This window comes from Phocoena phocoena, chromosome 2, assembly GCF_963924675.1.
Source record: "Phocoena phocoena chromosome 2, mPhoPho1.1, whole genome shotgun sequence".
Taxonomy (NCBI): domain Eukaryota; kingdom Metazoa; phylum Chordata; class Mammalia; order Artiodactyla; family Phocoenidae; genus Phocoena; species Phocoena phocoena.
Window position 1 is genome coordinate 106,429,705 of NC_089220.1, and position 21,115 is coordinate 106,450,819.

At 39.6% G+C, this 21,115-nt stretch overlaps 1 protein-coding gene across 2 annotated transcripts in view; it reads left to right on the forward strand.

Annotated features, from left to right (window-relative positions):
- USP3 (ubiquitin specific peptidase 3) overlaps window positions 1-19,741 on the forward strand; it is a 91,486-nt gene extending 71,745 nt beyond the window's left edge. For both annotated transcript variants that reach the window (XM_065871497.1, XM_065871498.1), the window contains 4 exons: window positions 16,595-16,713; window positions 17,914-18,027; window positions 18,186-18,253; window positions 19,576-19,741. In XM_065871497.1, coding sequence (XP_065727569.1) covers window positions 16,595-16,713; window positions 17,914-18,027; window positions 18,186-18,253; window positions 19,576-19,741 — 467 coding nt within the window. The remainder of the gene's footprint in view (window positions 1-16,594; window positions 16,714-17,913; window positions 18,028-18,185; window positions 18,254-19,575) is intronic.
- Window positions 19,742-21,115: the final 1,374 nt, after the last annotated feature.

Here is a 21,115-nt window from a genome sequence, read left to right on the forward strand (position 1 = left end):
CATGAAGGCTAGAAATTCATAAATTTAACTGTATAATGGTAAAAGATGCCATAAACAAAGTAGAAAAGATGATAAACTTGAAACTAATATTTGTAACATATGAAAAAAAGTACTTGGGCAAAATACATGAATAAGAAAGAAATGCACATGGTCAATTTAACATCTGGAAAAATACTAAGTCTCATTTATATTCGAGAAAGTGTAAGTAAAGCAAAATTAGTCAAAATGATAAAGACAGATAATATACATTGTTAGTGAAAGTTCCGTAAGGTGGGCACTCTCATATATTGCTGTTAGGAGTATGAATTGGTACAGTTGTTTTCGGAGGGTAGTGATCACCATTTTTAATGGGCTTTTTTTTTAGACATAGTAATTTCATTTGTGAATGTGGACAGTAACATATGTAAAACATATTCATGGAAACATTGCTATTGCAAAAAATCAGAAATAACATATATGTCCACCAGTAGGGCATTGTTTTAATACACTGTGCTATGTAACATTTAAGAAAGATAAAACTGATCAACAGCTAGGCCCCAGAAAGAAAGCCACAAAATACTGTAGAGTCAAACACTATCCATGGAAGTATATATAGAGAATTATTCCATGAATTCTTCCATTTATATAATATTAAAAAAATACGTGCATTAAAATTCTTGAGCAGTGTACACCTGTTCACAGTGACTCTCTTAGTGGGTAGTGGGATTCAGAAAGAAATGGAACCGGGACAATTTTTCATCTCTTTTATATTTGAGTTTTTTAACTTAATGTATACCTTTACATATTTGTTTTGAGGGAGTAAAACAAAATGTGGATTATTTATGCATACTTCCCAATTACTGCTTTGTTTAATTTATATAGTGTATAAAGTGATCTAGTAACTTCAACAAATCAGTGTTATTCCCTGCTCTCTATAGCATGCTGTTGATGTAATGCGTTAGACTGACATTTATGAAATATATGCCCTGAAACCTTCAAGAATCTTAGGAGTTTTAGAAGCCACCTTGGCATGCATACACACACACACACACACACACACACACACATACACATATATATGGCATATATATATATATACACACACACAAACACACACATATATTTTTCCCTCATGAAATGCAGTAAAGTACAAATGAAAACGTTAAGCTGTTTTCTCAGATCCTTAATGAAGGTAAGTAGAGAACAACAAAACTTGGCTGAGGTGTGAGTGATGGGTGCCTAGTAGACTGGTCACCGGCCATGTGGCTCACTTCTACATGTGAGCTCTGAGGTGAGATTCATGTTCATGCTGCTGCAGAATATTACACTGTAGTGCACTTCGGGGCCATTCAGACTTTTCAGATAGTTAAGATGGCAGTTGTCAAATCTGTGAATGTCAAGGAGATGCTGTATCTAGGCAGTCCTCCTTTGAAAGAAATGTTTGTGTGCATATGTTTCAAACAAAGAAGCAAAATTCTTTGCATGTTTACTGTAGAATTTGGGGACAACTCAAAAGAGCACAAAGAGGAAAAGAAACATCCCTTCTAAGCTTATTTCCAGAAATACCATGGTTAAGGATATTTTAACTTAAAAACTCCTTTAAAAGCTGCTTTATAAAAAGGCAGCAGTTGGAACTTTAGAATTGGTGTGAGTTATTTTTTTAACCCATAGAAGCCATTACAAATAGGCCTTAACTTTTCAGGAGAACTAAAGAAGCTTTTTTAAACCCTTAGGGAAGTGATTGTGGCAGTGGGGGTAGTTCTCTACAAATCCAGCAAGGATTTATAATGTCGTTTCTTCACTGAAACTACTCCCTAGAGGCTGCCCTGGGCACGGCAGTTTTCTGGCCTGTCATTGTCTGGGGACAGCCCCAGGTGTGGGCTTCCTTTGCCTGTGGCAGCGCCAGGGAGAGGTGGGAGAACAGAGAGAGAGAGAGAGAGGGCTCCGAGAGGCAGCTGGGGCCACCGTTTTTAAAACTGAGTGTTGGAAAAACTAGGCTCAGCTTGTATTGCCTGCGTGTGAAGCGTCTGATGGGCTTTTCATGGCTTCTGTTCCATTTTGGTTTATCATGTACGGCCTCACATGAAAAGGAGGCAACTCTGCACTATGTTGTACATAAGTCAGTTGTGGGACCGCTTACTTGGTGGTCACCCCGTAAGTTTAAGCCTCTCAAAAAGTCAGGGAGGAAGAAAAATACAAAGGAAGACGATGTTGGAAAGCAAAAAGATGCTGGAGGAAGGTGAAACTGTGTTGGGGCGAAGAAAATGACTGGACGGTTCCTAGAGGGAGGGGCTTTGTTTTCAGAAAAGGAGCAGGATGATGCAGGGCCAAGGCCAGATGCTGTGGCTCTAGGCCTGTGTGTGGAAAGTGGGCGGGGCCTCCCCACGGAGGGAGACCTGCAGGGCGGCCGCAGAGGCGCCCACCCGTGTCTTAGCAGGGAGAAGAAACCAGAGAGCACTCCAGTACTTCTGGGCATTTTACATTTTGGTCTCAAAAATGCAGCCGAGTTGCTGTGAAATGTTGATATATTCTTTCAATAGTCTCAACATTTGTAAGGGTATCATATTCCTGAAATTAGAGGGTCTAAGTAATTATCAACAGAGACTTTCACAATGCCACCTTAGTCTAACTCATTAGTAACCCCATCTGAATGACTGCATGCTTCCATACACAGGAAAGTGGTTCAGTGCAGGTTAAATATAGGAAAAAGATGCTTCCCCACCATCGAGTTGTTTCTGCTTCTCAGTGTTATGTGGCTGGGGAGACTTGGGGAATGGATGTCTTGCTAGCAAATCATACCACCACCTGGTTAATGGGACGGAGAAGCTGAGTGACCAAGCACCTCAGAGTCAACATTCTTGCCTACTCTCTTTGTTTATGAAAGCTTCAGGCAGATACTGATTTTCACTTAATTAAAAAAAAAAAGTTTGTTTATGCTGGTAAAATATATGTAAAATTTACCATGTTAATAATTTAAGTGTACAATTCAGCAGCATTCAGTAAACTCACAATGTTATGCAACCATCGCCACTATTTCTAGAACTTTAGAAATCATCCAAAACAGAAAATGTACCAATTGAACAGTAATTCCCCATTCCTCTTTCCCTAGCCCTGGCACCTCTATTCTACATTCAATGAATCATACTGTTATCCTTCTGTGACTGGCATATTTCATTTAGCATAACGTTTTCAAGGTTCATCCATACTATGGCATGTATCAGAATTGCCTGCCTTTTTAAGACTGAATGATATTCCATTGTACATATATACCACATTTTGTTTATCCATTAATCTGTTGATGTAACTTTGGGTTGCTTTTACCTTTTGGCTATTATGAAGAATGTTGCTGCAAACCTAAGTGTACAAATATCTGTTTGAGTCCCTGCTTTCAATTCTTCAGAGTGTATACCTAGGAGTGGAATTGCTAGATCATGTGGTAATTCTTTAACTTTTTGAGGTACTGCCAGACTGTTTTCCACAGTGGCTACAGCGTTTTACATTCCCACCAGCAATGCATGAGGATTCTAATTTCTCCATATTCTAGCTAATACCTGTTATTTTTCAGTTTTTTTAAAATAATAGCCATCATAATGAGTGTGAAGTGGTATCTCATTGTGGTTTTAAACTGCATTTTACTAATCATTAATGATGTTGAATGATGTGCTTATTTGGCCATTTGTATGTCTTCTCTGGGGAAATGTCTAAGTCCTTTGCCTATTTTTGAATCAAGTGGTTTATTTTTGTTGTTGTTGAGTTGTAGGAGTTTTTAATATATTTTATCTATTAATCCCTTACTGGAGACATGATTTGCAAATTTTTTTCTCCCATTCTGTGGTTAGTCTTTTCCCTCTGTTGTTAGTGTCCTTTGATACACAAAAGTTTTTAATTTTGACAAAGTCCAGTTTATCTAATTTTTCTTTTGTTGCTCCTGCATTTGGTATCATATCAAAGAAATCATTGTCAAATCCAAAGTCATGAAGCTTTTCCCTTATATTTTCTTCTAAGAGTTTTGAATTAATTTTTGTATATGGTATTAGGTAAGGGTCTAACTTCATTCTTTTGCATGTGGATATCCAGTTTCCCTAGCACCATTTGTTGAAAAGACTGTCATTTCCCCATTGAATGATCCTGTTGCTCTTGTCAAAATTCTATTGCCCATATATTTGAGGGTTTACTTCTGGACTCTCTATTCTCTTTCACTTTATGTCACTACTACAGCTACGTATGGAACAATTTCCTCTGAAAGAACCCTGAAAACTAACTTTATGTCAGTACTACACTATGACTTTGTAGTAAGTTTTGAAATCAGAAAAGTGTGAGTCCTGCAACTTTGTTCTGCTTTTTCGGATTGTTTTGGCTATTTGGGATTCTTTGAGATTCCATATGAATTTTAGAATGGGCTTTTCTATTTCTGCAAAAAATGCCACTGGGACTTCTACAGAAATTGCATTGAATCTTTGTACTTCTATCGGTGGTATTGTCATGTTAACGATATCAAGTCTTCCAATCCATAAATGTGGGATGTCTTTCCATTTATTTAGGTCTTTATAAAATTTCTTTCAGCAGTGTTTTGTAGTTTTCAGTACAAATCTTTTGTCTTCTTGGTTAAATGTTTTACTGAGTATCTTATTCCTTTTAAAAATGCTATTGTAAATGAGATTGTCTTATTTTGGGGTTGTTCATTGTTAGTGTACAAAAACAATGGATTTTTGGTGTTGATTCTGTATCCTGTAACTTTACCAAATTGGTATATTAGCTCTAGCAGTTTGGTTTTTTATTTTTAGGAGTTTTCCATATAAAAGATCATATTATCTGCAAACAGATAATTTTACTTTTTCCTTTCAGTTTTAATGCCTTTTCTTTTTCTTGCCTATTTGCTCTGGCTAAAATTGCCAATACTATGTTGAATAGAAGTGGCAAAGGCATCTTTGTCTTGTTCCTAATCTTAGGGGAAAAGCTTTCAATCTTTCACCATTCAGTATGATGGTTGCTTTGAATTTTTCATACATGACCTTTATCATATTAAAAAAGTTGCCTTCTTTTCCTAGTTTGAGTGTTTACATGCTGATTCTTAAATGTGGAAAATTATATTTTTCCTTCCTATGTATAATCCCATTCCCCACCTCCCCCTCCTTCCCTGCAAGGTTACAGCTTTTCACACAATGCAACAAATACTTGCTTATGGAAGTTCTTATAATTTCAGCTTCAGAGATTACAAGACCATAGTGATCAATCTAAAGGGATTCATAGTACAAGCCAGTCTGTGGTATAGTCAGTGCTCTTGTAGCTAGAGATGTGTAACTTCGGAGGTCCCTAAGGGCAGCGTCACTCTAAGTTTAATATTTGTTACTTGCTTCAGGAAATAAAAGGAGGAACCATCCTTGAGATAAAATAGCAAGTTGGCAATGTAGTATTAACGAAATCTATTAGGACAGGGTTAAGAGGGAAGGGTCACTTCCCCTGAAGGTTGGGAAAGGCTCAAAAAGAAAAACCAAAACGTGAAAAGTTGAGTTGAGGAGAGGCAGTTGTGGGATGTACATTCCAGGTATTGGGATCAGGGAGCAAAGGTATAGTCAAGAACACCTGCAGGGAATTATACCAATGATCTTTTAGTTCAGTCTCCCAAGACAATAGAAATAAAAACAAAAATAAACAAATGGGACCTAATCAAACTTACAAGCTTTTGCACAGCAAAATAAACCATAAACAAAACAAAAAGACAATCTACATAATGGAAGAAAATATTTGCAAACAATGCAACCGACAAGGGATTAATTTCCAAAATATACAGACAGTACATACAACTCAACAACAAAAAAACAACCCAATTGAAAAATGGGCAGAAGACCTAAATAGACATTTCTCCACAGAAGAAATACAAATGGCCAATAGGCACATGAAAAGATGCTCAACATCACTAATTATTAGAGAAATGCAAATCAAAACTACAATGAGGTACCACGTCACACCCATCAGAATGGCCATCACTAAAAACTGTACAAATAACAAATAGTGGAGAGGGTGTGGAGAAAAGGGAAATCTCCCGCACTGGTGGGGGGAATGTAAGTTGGTGCAGCCACTATGGAGGACAGTATGAAGGTTTCTTAAAAAACTAAAAATAGAGTTGCCATATGACCTAGCAATCCCGCTCCTGAGCATATATCCATACAAAACTCTAATCCAAAAAGATACATGCACCCCTATGGCAGCACCGCTCACAATAGCCAAGATGTGGAAACAACGTAAATGTCCATCGACAGATGAATAGATAAGAAAGATGTGGTACATATACACAATGGAATAGTACCCAGCCATAGAAAAGAACAAAAGAATGCCATTTGCAGCAACATGGATGCAACTAGAGACTATCATATTTAATGAAGTCAGAAAGAGAATGACAAATACCATAAGATATCACTTATATGTGGAATCTAAAATATGACACAAATGAACCTATCTGCAAAACAGAAACAGACTCATGGACATAGAGAACAGACTTGGGGTTCTCCCCAAGGGGGAGGGGGTTGGGGGAGGGATGGATTGGGAGGTTGGGGTCAGCAGATGTAACCTTTTATATATAGAATGGATAAATAATAAGGTCCTACTGTACAGCACAGAGAACTATATTCAATATCCTATGATAAACCATAATGGAAGAGAATGTAAAAAGAATGTATGTATACATATAACTGAATCACTTTGCTGTACAGCAGAAATTAACACAATATTGCAAATCGACTATACTTCAATTAAAAAAAGAAGAAGAAAAAAAATGCATGGGGATTCCAGCTCAAGACAGCGACACAGGAAGATTCTGAGCTTAACTCCTTCCATGGACACACCAAATCTACAGCTACGTATGGAACAATTTACTCTGAAAAAACCCTAAAAACTAACGGCGACTCCTGCACATTGGGCAAGTAAGAAGGGAACCACATTGTAGTGGGTAGGAGAGGCTGAGACACAATCTCACCATAAGCCCACACCCAGGGCAGCAACCCACATAGGGAGGGAACTCAAAACCCAGAGCTTCTCCCTTCACTAGGCACCCCACCTTTTAAGACCTGCACTTGAGAAGTGAGGCCTCAAAACAGCTTTGAAAACCAGCAGGGCTTGCATCCACCAGACCCACGAGACTTAGAAATGGCTCTTAAAGGGCTTGTGCTCACTCACTTTAGGGGCCCATGCAGAAGCAGACCTTTGAAAAGCACCGAGACTTTATGTGTGGGTTATTTGCTGACCTTAAAGCATCAGCCTGAGGGGCAGGGGCCGGCTGAGATACACTCCAGGGATGGAGGCTGGTGGGTGCCATCTTCATGCTCTCCCTTTGCCTTGGTAAAACCTGCAGGTGCCGCGTTTTGTGTGTGTGTGTGTGTTCTGCTTTGGGTTGGTGCCATCTTTACACTACTTTTCTGTTTTGCCCCAGACAGCAGGCACCATCTTCAGGCTCTCCTCTGCCATCCTTGAGAGCACCAACATCTCCTGGAAGGGAACTTTCACATGCATCCGGTGCCCCAGTTTTGGCAGCTCCCGTCAGGGGATGCCCCTTTATCACCTGGTTCTGGAGGCCAGAGGGGCTTACATTCATTCCTGCATCCCATGAGACTATAACAATGGAGAGACAGTTCTTGGCAGACTGCCATCCCCACAGCATTGCATAGAAAACAGACAGACATACCCAGTCTTTCTGAGGCTTTGCTTGTCCAGGAGCTTTGGCCTGAGGGGCAGGCTTCTGGTCTGGCGCAGTTCTAGGGGCCTACAGAGTTGCTCTCAGGGAGTGGAGGCCAGCAGATGCAACCTTTGTGTTCTAGCAAGGCTAAAGCCTTGCTCTAGCTCACCAGTATCTTCCAGAAAGGAGCTTATACCCTTGTCTGGCACTCGGATTTTTGTAGCTGTTGTCAGGGGACATCTTTATGTCACCTGGCTGTGGTGGCCAGCAGGGCTTATGCTCATAGGTCCCAGAGGACTGTAACCAATGGAGAAAGAGCTCTTAAACAGCTATCACTCTCCAGGCACAGCAAGAAGCAACAGACTTAGGAGCTCAGCCTTTCTCTTAAAGAGGCCTATATGCTTATCATCATAGCTGCAGCCTGAGGGGTAGGCTTCTAATTAGACACACACCTAAGGGCTGACTATAATCCTTTCCAGAGAACCTGGAGGATGGGTGCTGTCCTCTCCTTCTGCCATGCTCCACAGTTCCATTATATCCTGAAGGGGAGCTCTTAGACATGTCTGGTGCCCCATTTTTTGTGACTGCAGCCCATGGGACGCCCCTTGACTGCCTGTCTCTGGAGGCCACGGGGGAGGTACTTGTGTTCCTGGGTCCCACAGGACTCTAACCATTGAAGATAGTGCTTGGTAGGCTACCACCTCCAGGGCACTGCACAGACAGCAGACTAAAACCCCAAGTCTTCCTGTAAAAGAGGCCAATTTACTTATCCTGGAGCTTTGGCCTGAGAGGCAGGCTTCTGGTTTGGCACACACCTAGGGGCTTATAGAGGTACTCTCAGGCAACACAGGCCAGGGAGGTCATCTTTGCACTCGCCCTCTGCCTTGCCACAGCTCACTGGTATCTCCCAGAAAGGAGTTTATACCCTCGTCTGGACCCCAATTTTTTGACTCTGGTGGGAGGGACGACACCAGCTTTGAGAGACAACCAAGAGCTAGGGCATGGTTGAGCAATATGGTTCATCTCCTACACAAAGTCCACTCCTTCAAGACTGGGAGAGGTGGCTGTGGTATCTAATGCATAGAGTCGAGCAAAATGAAGAAACAGAGGACTATGTTCCAAATGAAAGAACAAGATAAAACCTCAGAAAAAAACCCTTAATTAAACAGAGATAAGTACTTTACCTGATAAGGAGTTCAAAATAATGGTCATAAAGATGCTTACCATCTCAGGAGAACAACAGTGAGAACTTCAACAAAGAGATAGAAAACCCCCATCAGGACACATAATTAAAGTGTCAAAAGTGAAAAACAAGGAGAGAATCTTAATCTTTCAGCAGAAACTTTGCAGGCCAGAAGGGAGTAGCACAATATATTCAAAGTGCTGAAAGAAAAGAATTTCCAACAGGAATATTCTGCCTGGCGAATTTATCATTCAGAATTGAAGAAGAGATAGTTTTCCAGACAGGCAAAAGCCAAAGGAGTTCATCACCACTAAACTGACCTTACAAGAAGTGTTAGACTTCTTTAAGCTGAAAATAAATGGCACTAATTAGTAACAAAAACATAAAGTATAAATTTTACCATGAAAGGTAAATATATATAGTAAAGGTAGTGGATTAATCAGTTAGAAAGCTAGTATGAAGGTTAAAAGACAGAAGTAGTAAAATATACAATAATTAGTTAAGAGATACACAAGATAAAAAGATGTGACATTAATTATACTCTAATAAAGATGTTAAAAAAAGATGTGATATCAAAACCATAAATGTGGGCAGGAGGAAATGGAGCTTTAGAATGCGTTTGAACTTGTTATCAACTTAAAATAGACTGTTATAAGTTTTAAGTCTAAAATATATTATGTAAGCCTCATGGTAACCACAAAGTAAAAACCTACAGTAAATACACAAAAGATAATGAGAAAGGAATTTAAGCATACCACTAAAGAAAGTCATCAAACCACAAAGGAAGAGAGCAAGAGAAGAAAGGAACAGAGAGGAACTACAAAACAGCCAGAAAACAATTAACAAAATGGCAATAGGTACATACCTATCAATAATTACTTTAAATGGACTAAATTCTCTAATCAAGAGACAGACCAGCTGAATGGGTTAAAAAAATAAGACCCATCTATATGCTGCCTACAAGAGACTCACTACAGATATAAGGACACACAGAGTGAAAGTAGAGGGATGGAAAAATATATTCCATGCAAATGGAAACCAAAACAAACCTAGGATAGGTATGTCAGACAAAATGGATTTTAAAACAAAGACTGTAATAAGGCACAAAGATGGGCATTATATAATGATAAAGGGGTCAATACAACAAGAGGATGGAACGTTTGTAAATATTTAGGCACCCAGTATAGGAGCACCTAACTATATAAAGCAAATATTAACCGACTTAAAGTGAGAAATAGACAGCAATACAATAAATAGTGGGGACTTTAATGCCCAATTACATCAATGCATAGATCATCCAGGCAGAAAATCCATAAGGAAACACTGGCCTTAAATGACACATTAGATCAGACAGACTTAACATATATATACACAACATTCCATACCAAAGCAACAGAATACACATTCTTCTCAAGTGCACATGGAATATTCCCTAGGTAGATCATATGTAAGACCACAAAACAAGTCTCTTTTTTTTGGTCATACTGTATGGCTCATGGGATTTTAGTTCCCAGACCAGAGATTGAATCTGGGTCCTTGGCAGTGAAAGCATGGAGTCCTAACCACTGGACCACTAGGGAATTCCCAAAACAAGTCTTCATAAATTTAAGAAAACTGAAATCATATCAAACATCTTTCCCAGCCATGATGGTATGAAAGTAGAAGTCAACTACAAGAAGAAAATTAGAAAAATGACAAACATGTGGAGATGAAAACAACTTGCTACTGAACAACCAGTAGGTCAAAGAAGAAATCAAAAGAGAAATCAAACAGTACCTTCAGACAAATGTAAAGGGAAATAAAACATACCAAACTTATGCGACACAGCAAAGGCAGTTGTAAGAGGGAAGTTCACAGCAATAAATGCTTACCTCAAGAAACAAGAAAAATCTCGAATAAAGAACCTAACTTTACAGCTCAAGGAACTAGAAAAATAACAAATGATATCCAAAGTTACTAAAAGGAAGGAAATAACAAAGATCAGAGCAGAAATAAATGAATTAGAGACAAAAAAGACAACAGAAAAGATCAATAAATCTAAGAGCTGATTCTCTGAAAAGATAAACTAAGTTGCCAAACCTTTTGCTATGATTTAGCAAATAAAAAAGAGAGGACTGGGAATTCCCTGGCAGTCCAGTGGTTGGGATTTTGTGCTTCCACTGCAGGGGGCATGGTTCAATCCCTGGTTGGGGAACTAAGATCCCACATGCCACGTGGCATGGCCAAATAAATAAGTAAAAACACGTATTAAAAACTATTTAAAAAAAGGACTCAAATAGATAAAATCAGAAATGAAAGAGGAGACATTACAACTGATAACCACAGATATACAAAGGAGGATCATAAGAAACCACTAGGAACAATTACATGCCAACAAATTGGACAATATAGAAGATATGGATAAATTCCTAGAAACATGCAACCTACCAAGACTGAATCATGAAGAAACAGGAGATGTGAACAGACTGATTACTAGTAAGGAAGTTGAACCAGTAATCAAAGCCTCCCAACAAACAGTAGTCCAGGACCAGACAGCTTCACTGGTGAATGCAACCAAACATTCAAAGAAGAATACAATCCTTCTCAAACTCTTCCAATAAACAGAAGAGGAGGGAACACTTCCAAACTCATAAGGCCAGCATTACCTGATACCAAAGTCAGACAAGGACACCACAAAAAAAGAAAGTTACAGGCCAGTATCACCGATGAACATAAACACAGAAAACCTCAAAAAAATATTAGCACACCCAATTCAACAATACATTAAAAGGATCATATACCAATGATCAAGTAGGATTTATTTCAGGGATACAACAGTGGTTCAGCATCTGCAAAGTGGATCAATGTGTTATACCACATTTACACAAATGAAGGATAAAATCATATGATCATGTCTGTACATGCAGAAAAAGATTTGAGAAAATTCATCATCCATTTATGCTAAACACTCTCAAAGTGGGCATAGAGGGAATACACCTCAACATAATAAAGGCCATATATGTCAGGTCCACAGCTAACATCATACTCAATGGTGAAAAGCTGAAATCTTTTCTTCTAATATCAGGAACAAGACAAGAATGCCCACTTATGTCACTTTTATTCAACATAGTATTGGAAGACCTAGCCAGAGCAGTTAGGCAAGAAAAAGAAATAAGGGCATTCAAACTAGAAAGGAAGATGTGAAACTGTCACCATTTGCAGATGACATATTATATATAGAAAATGCCAAAGACTCCACCAAAAAACTGTTAGAATTAAACAAATTCAGTAAAGTTGCAGGATACAGAATCAACGTACAAAAGCCTGTTGCATTTCTATATGTTAACAATGAGCTATCAGAAAGAGAAATTAAGAAAACAGTACCATTTACAACCACATCAAAAAGACTAAAATACTTAGAAATAAATCCAACCAAGGATGTAAAAGACGTGTACTTGCATATACATCATTGATATTATCTATAAAATAGACATACTGTATAGCACAGGGAACTCTACCTAATGCACTGTGGTAACCTAAATGGGAGGGAAGTCCAAAAGGGAGGGGATATCTGCATGTGTATGGCTGATTCATTTTGTTGTGCAGTGGAGGCTAACACAACATTGTAAAGCAAACCATACTCCAATAAAAATTAATTAAAATAAAAGACGTGTACTTGGAAAACTACAAGACAGTGATAAAAAGAAATTGAAGGTGACACGAACAGAGGGAAAGATATAGATATACTGTGCTCACAGATTGGAAGAATCAATGGTTAAAGTGACCATAATACCCAAGACAATCTACAGATTCAGTACAATTCCTACGAAAATACCGATGTCATTATTCACAGAACTAGAACAAATAATTCTAAAATTTGTATGGAATCACAAATGACCCCGAATAGCCAAAGCAATCCAGAGAAAAAAAGAACAAAGCTGGAGGTATTATGCTTCCTGATTTCAAACTATACTACAAAGTCATCAAAACAGTACGGTATTGGCACAAACACAGACACATAGGTCAATGGAACAGAATAGAAAACCCAGAAATAAACCATGCATACATGGTCAGTTAATTTATGACAAAGGAGCCAAGAATATGCAATGGGAAAGGACCGTCTCTTCAATAGATGGTGTTTGGAAAACCAGACAGCCATATGTAAAAGAATGAAACTGGACCACTATCTTACACAGAACTTAACTCAAAATGGATTAAAGAATTGAATGTAAGACCTGAAACCCTAAAACCCCTAGAAGAAAACATACACAGTAAGTTCCTTGACCTCAGTCTTGGTGATGATTTTCTGGATCTGACTCCATAAGCAAAGGCAACAAAAACAAGTGGGACTACATTAAACTAAAAAGCTTCTGCACAGCAAAGGAAATCATCAACAAAATGAAAAAGTAACCTACTGAATTTGCATCATATATCTGATAAGGGGTTAATATCCAAAATGTATAAAACACTTGCACAACTCAATAGCAGAAAAAAACAATCTGATTGCAGTCGACCCTTGAGCAATGAGGGGGTTAGTCCACGTATAATTTATAGTCAGCCCTTCATGTCCACAGTTCTTCTGCATCCATGGATTCAACCAACCACAGACCATGTAGTACTGTAGTATTTACTACTAGAAAATATCTGTATGAGTGGACCTGCATAGTTTAAACCTGCATTGTTCAGGAGTCAGCTGAAGGGGGCTTCCCTGGTGGTGCAGTGGTTAAGAATCCACCTGCCAATGCAGGGGACACGGGTTTGAGCCCTGGTCCGGGAAGGACGCACATGCCACAAAGCAGCTAAGCCCGTGCACCACAACTACTGAGCCTGCGCTCTACAGCCCATGAGCCACAACTGCTGAGCCCACGTGCCACAACTACTGAAGCCCGTGCACCTATAGCCTGTGCTCTGCAACTGCAACAAGAGAAGACACCGCAATGAGAAGCCCACTCACCACAATGAAGAGTAGATCCTGCTCGCCGCAACTAGAGAAAGCCTGCACACAGCAACGAAGACCCAATGCAGCCAAAAATAAATAAATAATAAATTTTTAGAAAGTCAGCTGAAGGAATGGGCAGAAGACCTGAATAGACATTTTTCCAAAGAAGACATACAGAGGGCCAACAGGTATATGAAAAGATGCTCAACATCATTATCAGGGAAATAAAAATCAAACCCACAGTGAAATACCACCTCACACCTGTAAGAATGGCTGTCATCAAGAAGACAACAAATAACAAGTGTTGAGGAGGATGTAGAGAAAAGGGAACCCTCATACACTGTTAGTGGGGGTTGTAAATTGGTGCAGCCACTATGGAAAACAGTATGGAGGTTCCTCAAAAAATTAAAAATAGAACTGCCATGTGATCCAGCAATTCCACTTCTGGGTATTTATCCAAAGAAAACAAAAACACTAATTTCAAAAGATATATGCACCCTCATGTTCATTGCAGCATTATTTACAAATAGCCGAGATATGGAAACAACCTAAGTGTCCACTGATGGGTGAATGGGTAAAGAAAATGTACACACACACACACACACACTCACGCACACACACACATGCACAATGGAATATAATTCAGCCTTGAGAAAGAATGAAATCTTGGAACTTCCCTGGTGGTGCAGTGGTTATGAATCCGCCTGCCAACATAGGGGACACGGGTTCGATCCCTGGTCTGGGAAGATTCCCACATGCCGCGAAGCAGCTAAGCCCATGTACCACAACTACTGAGCCTGTGCTCTAGAGCCTGAGAGCCACAACTACTGAGCCCACGTGCTGCAACTACTGAAGCCTGCGTGCCTAGAGCCCATGCTCCACAAGAGAAGCTGCCACAACGAGAAACCCGCGCACCACAACGAAGAGTAGCCCCCGCTCGCCACAACTAGAGAAAAGCCCGCGTGCAGCAATGAAGACCGAACAGAGCCAAAAAAAAAAAAGAAAAAGAATGAAATCTTGCCATTTGGGACAACATGGATGTATCTTGAGGGCATTGTGCTAAGTGAAATAAGTCAGACAGAGAAAGACAAATACCATATGATCTCACTTATGTATGGAATCTAAAAAACAAGCTCATAGATAAAGAGAACAGATTGATGGGTGCCAGAATCGGGGTGGAGGGTGGGTGAAATGGGTCAAAAGGTACAAACTTGCACTTATAAAGTCACAGGGATGTAATGTATAGCATGCTAACTGTAGTTTATACTGTATTGCATATTTGGAAGTCACTAAGAGGGTAAATCTTAAAAGTTCTCATCAGAAGAAAAAAACTTGAAACATATATGGTGACTAAAGGTAACCAGATTTATTGTGATTTTACAATATATACAAATACTGAATCATGATATTATACAACTGAAGCTAATATAATATGTTATGCTTTATAAAGTATGCTTAAAAAAAGAAGAGTACATGGGCCTCTGGCTGCATGCTGGCCTGTGTAGAACCCGGCCCACATCTAATCCCTGCTAGACCTTGCCCCACTAACTCCCCTGAACGGGCTGTTTCTCACACCCTCTCTAGTGCCAAGGCTGACTATGACTTGAAGACTCTGAGCACAGCGAGTGTTGCCTTTCCTTATACGCTAGGTCTGTGCTTGCAACCCGACTTCTCAAACCAAACAGTATATTGTTTAAAGATGCATAAATACATATATATGGAACATAAAGACAAGCCAAGAAATGATTAAACGGAGGTCAGGATAATGACTACTTCTGGGGTTGGGGGAGGGTTGACTGGGATGAGGCACTCAGGAAGCTCTTAACAGGGCTGCCACGTAGGCTGCCCCCTGAACAACTCTAGGGGATGCCATTCACATAAACTCTGGCTTCTCAAGTACTAGAGTCCATTTCCTTACTGGAGTGGTGAGTACATAGGCATTCATATTTCTCTAAAAAAATAATATATTTATCCTCACAGAACAATACATACATTTTATTGATACATGGACTTCTGAATATATTACTAATTTTGCCAAGCTTTGGCAAACTGTTTCTATAACGGGCCAGAATGGTAATGTTTTTAGGCTTTACAGCAAATAAGGTCTACGTCACAGCTACTCAGTTCTGCTGTTGTAGTGTAAAAGCGGCCACAGAGTATATAAATGAGTGGGTTCCAAACTTTATTTACAAAACCAGGTGGCTGGATTTAGCTTGGGGCCAAAGTTTACCAAATCCCAGATTACACAGTTAAATCTTTAAAAGAAAAAAATATAGCTGTGGTTTATCTAGGGGATTCTGAGTAGTGTTTGAAGCAAAGGATTCACTGGAGATATATAATAGGAAGGTCAGTAATGCAGCCTTCTGTAATGTATGTTTATTAAGTTATGACTGAAAATGTTTGAGGTAAACTTGACATTTTTATGATCTTGGGGCTTTGTCCTTTGTTATGTAAGATACTGAGAGAAAATTGCTCTTTGAACCTTGATTTCATTAGGGAACCATTTTTATCAGAATTATCCAGATTAATTCTTTTACTAATAATGGTAAACCCAACTACAGTAATACCATCCGTCATGAATTGATCATCAGATTATTAGACATGATGCCAGGCACATTATACATGTTATTTCTCTTCCTCACAACAGTCCTTCAATGTAGACTTTTTTTTTGGTCTCCATTTTGCAACTGAGAAAGGCTGACTCTTCTAAGGTCATATAGCTAATAAAGCTGAGATTTGAACCTGAGTTGTTCAGCTTCGAAGTTCATAGTCTTTTCTTCCTACAGTACACTGCCTCTATTAAAGACATCCTGTTTTAATGCTGCCCAAATCAATTTGGTTTTAGATTGTCTTCGCAGTTTTACTGACTTAGAAGAACTTGATGAGACAGAGTTATATATGTGCCACAAGTGCAAGAAGAAACAAAAGTCCACTAAAAAGTTTTGGATTCAGAAACTACCCAAGGTAAGTGTTGAGTTTCAAATTATAATGCAATTTTGAGGGAAAAAATGCTTATGATTGACTGGAAGACAAATTATTTTTCTAACTTTATACTTATATAATCTGTTCTGCATTGGTCTCTAAGGGTTTCAGTAAAACTAAATACACCCTTTAAGAATTCGTAAGTAAATATGTCCTAATCACTATTTACAATGTGTGGAGTTTTTTTTTCCCCACCACGCCACTAACAAGCACTTCTCTGACACCATGGGTGTCCTACAATTGAACTCAATTCTAACACTATCTACCCAGAGTTAGAATCAGATTCCACAGGGTGAGGGCTCAGTCCCACAAGATCACCCTCCCCATCAGACACCAATCACAAGTCCAGGTTGTTACTTTGTGCATTATGCTTCTCAATTACAAACTACAGGTTGAGGGTTCCTGTGACCCTTTCCCTGGATTTCAGACACCAGTCGCAAGTCCACATTGTTACCCCTCCTTGTGACCGACTAGTTATAAATCAGAGGTTCCCATGACCCCCTCCTTGGGTTCTATTAATTTGCTAGAGCAGCTCACAGAACGCAGGAAACCCGTTTGCTCACTAGATTACCAATTTATGACAAAGGACGTTAAAGGATACAAATCAACAACCAGATGAAGAGATACAAAGGGCAAAGTCCTGAACAAAGGAGCTTCTGTCCTCATGGAGTTTGGGGCCCAGCATGGTGGCACGTGGAAGAGCTCTGGTTCCCCAGCCTAGAAGCTCTCCAAACCCTGTGCTTTTGGGCTTCATTACACAGGCTGACTGATTAAATCACTGGCCACTGCTGATCATTCAAACTCCAGTCCCTCTCCCCTCTTGGGGGTCGGGGTAGGGGGTGGGACTGAAAGCTCCAACTCTCTCATCTCTTGATTTTTTGGTTCTTTTGGCAACAAGCGCCCATACCTCACTAACATAAAAAGACACCTTCATGGCTCTCCTCACTTAGAAAATTTCAAGGCTTTTAGAAGCTCTGTGCCAGGAAAGGAGACAAAGACTAAAAACATACTGTTATAAATCACAGTACCACAATAAGGTATTCATGGAAGAAACTAATATCAAGAATCCAAAGAAAAGCTGGTAGGCCACCTAAAATATTATTTCAGAGACATTAGTACCAAGTAGCTAATTTTGATTGAAAGATAAATTGTTTATAATTTTTGTCTTTATCTCTCATCCAGGTGCTATGCTTACATTTGAAAAGATTTCATTGGACAGCCTATTTAAGAAACAAAGTTGATACATATGTAGAATTTCCCCTGAGAGGCCTAGACATGAAATGCTACTTACTAGAGGTAAGGTAATTACCTTTGTTACCCTGGTAAAAAATGGCTCTTCGGTAAAATTAAGTCTTCCCAAAGAGAGGGTAGAGGTCACTGAGGTAGGGAGATGCCGATGTCATTGACCACTGCTCCTAACTCAGTCCTGGGATACCTTCTCCCTTGTTCTGTAGCCTGAGAACAGTGGCCCGGAGAACTGCCTCTATGACCTTGCTGCTGTGGTGGTGCACCATGGTTCCGGGTGAGTATGCCAGCAGGCTTCTCAGGGCTGGGAATACAGAGTGAAGACCCACAATTTTGTACCACTCCCGATAACTCGCCCCAGACTCCCTATACTAGATTCAGGTTCATTAAAGTGGATGAAGTAGAACTTTCCTTCAGTCTTGGTGGGAAAGAATATTCCTGAGGACGTTGCAAAGCATGAAGAGAAGGCACATGAAACCAAAATGGAGAAGGTTTCATTTGAGCCCAGCATTCGGAACCAGTCTATTGTTCACAAAATCCTGAGTAGTTTTTGCTCCAAAGCTGCTGATTTCCTTGGCCAGTTGATATTTAAATGGGGGGAAATGGGGGATTATTTAGAATAACTTTACTTCATGTCATCTGCTTTTTTTTTTTTTCATGTCATCTCCTTTAAAGGTGCATTTCTTATTTTGTTAAATGACATTCTCGATTACTTTTTCCCCCTGAAGGTCTGTATTGGGGTATATACCTTATTTCTGGTCCGCTTGAGAATGGCAGTTTTACCTTCAGACTTGGCAAACCGCAACCCATGTTGAAAATCCTTTTCCCTCTGAACTTTGTAGACATTGCTCCACTGACTTCACCATTCATAGTTAAAAGTGACAAGTCCACTACGTGTCTGATTCTCATTTGTTTGTTTTTTTCTTTGGACTTGAGAAATTACATCAGATGCATTTCTCTTTGGTAGTTGACAGGGGCACTCTTTAAGTCTGATGTCTTTAGCTCATGGAAAGGGTTTTTTCTAGCAGTTTTCTAGCAGTTTATGAAGGTCTCTATTCTACAGGCTTTCTCCTACCCAGGAGGAAGGAGACTCTGGGGCTCCATGTGTGAGTGGGTGGGTCATGCTGAGAGAGAAAAGCCTTTGATGGCCAAAGTAGGAGGGAAAGTGCTTCCCTGGAGGCAGATTTCTGTCTTATGCTCAGGTTTCTTCTAAGACTTCCTGGTCCTCAGTTTTCCATGTTTCCATAGGCTTTGACCTCTGCTTGTTAGGTTGAGAGCTCCTTCACTGTTTGGTCTCTCTGTTAATCCAGTACCATGTAAACACTGCTTTGTGTGTCCTAAAAAATCCTCAATTTCTGGTCAGTCCATGGCACTCTTCCCTGTTTTCCAGTGTCAATATACTCCTTGTCATTTCAATGAGTTTTGAGAAGATAAACACGTGAGCCCAAGCAACTATCTTAAACTACAAGCCTCTAGGATTTATTCTCTAATTACAGTACTTATTAAAATTTATTGTCTACCTGATAATTTATATGGCTGCATAGATTCTTTTGTGATTTCTGTAGTCTTTTTCTTTGATCATCTGACCTTTCCTTACAGGGTTGGTTCTGGACATTACACAGCATATGCAACTCACGAAGGCCGCTGGTTCCATTTCAATGACAGTACTGTAACACTGACTGATGAAGACACCGTCGTGAAGGCCAAGGCCTACATCCTTTTCTATGTGGAACGCCAGGCCAAAGCTGGGTCGGATAAACTTTAATACCTCCTCCAAATCATTATTCGTCAACTACACCGGACAAACATTTCCAATTTTCCATAAATACTTGATCCAAGATTTAATTTCATTATGCACTTTTCAGTTTCCTATTTTGGGTTTAGTTTTATTTTGTCAATGGTAGTGACTTATTGAACATGGGCACCAACTAATTTTTTTTTTTAGTTCTACCAGAAAACCTCAGCAGATATTTTGATTTGCTGCTTTAGTTGTAATAATTCAGTTTTTATATGTAGTTTCAAGAACCTAGTTCTATTTGACTTTTTTATATTAATGTTCAGTTCTCACTTTGAGGCACATTTACATCAATGCATTGTTACTCTCACATGCTGAAAGGAAGATACGTTCCTGACCGTGAAGAGCAACGTAACCACCTGCTGCCTTCTCACAGCTGTAATGGAGATCAGGTTGGCTCAAAATCAGGGATCATGTGTGCACGTAATTTGTGGCCCACGAGATTTCAGTGACTGCTCAGTAATCATTCTCTTTGCTTGTAAAAGATAACTGAAAGGGCATCATTAAGTAGACCAGGTAACTGCTGCTCTTCGTATCTCTCAGAGCTGCTGTTTATCAGCACTAACTAAATTTGTTGGTTCAGTTGTAACTATATTGCAAATTCAAGAATTACCTTTTTTTTTTTTATTTTTTGGTTTTGGGGTATTTTCATGGACATAGGGGTACTGAAAACTCCCAGTAAGGCCAAATACACTTCAGTGTTTAAAAAATTCCATGACTCGGCTACGTGTTATCCAGGTGTTATTTATCCATTGCCATGAAACCATAGCTTCTGTTCGCCTTTTAGAGTCAGCACCTAATTCCCTGTTAGTTGTAGCACCGGGATTAACTGCATGTCCACTGTGGTCTTACTTCTTACTTGGTCACCTGAGGTTGAGATGCTACCCTCCAGAGTTGATTCTGACCATCACCTAAACGTCGGGTAATACTGTGGGGTCTGCTTCCACAGAAGGAAACTAAAGTCTTTACTAGTTTACATTTTAACAATTCTCATTGGCCTACCCTCATAGCAGAGCAATTGAAAATATTTTCACTTTGAATAAGTAGAGTTTCTATTCTCGAGGTTAGTAGTCTGTTTTAAAATTTTCAAGAAAAGGGCTTCCCTGGTCGCCCAGTGGTTGGGAGTCCGCCTGCCGATGCAGGGGACACGGGTTCGTGCCCCGGTCCGGGAAGATCCCACATGCCGTGGAGCGGCTGGGCCCGTGAGCCATGGCCGCTGAGCCTGCGCCTCCGGAGCCTGTGCTCCGCAACGGGAGACACCACAACAGTGAGAGGCTCGCATACCACAAAAAAAAAAAAAAAAAAAAAAAAAAAAAAAAATCAAAAAAATAGGCACCAGCACTA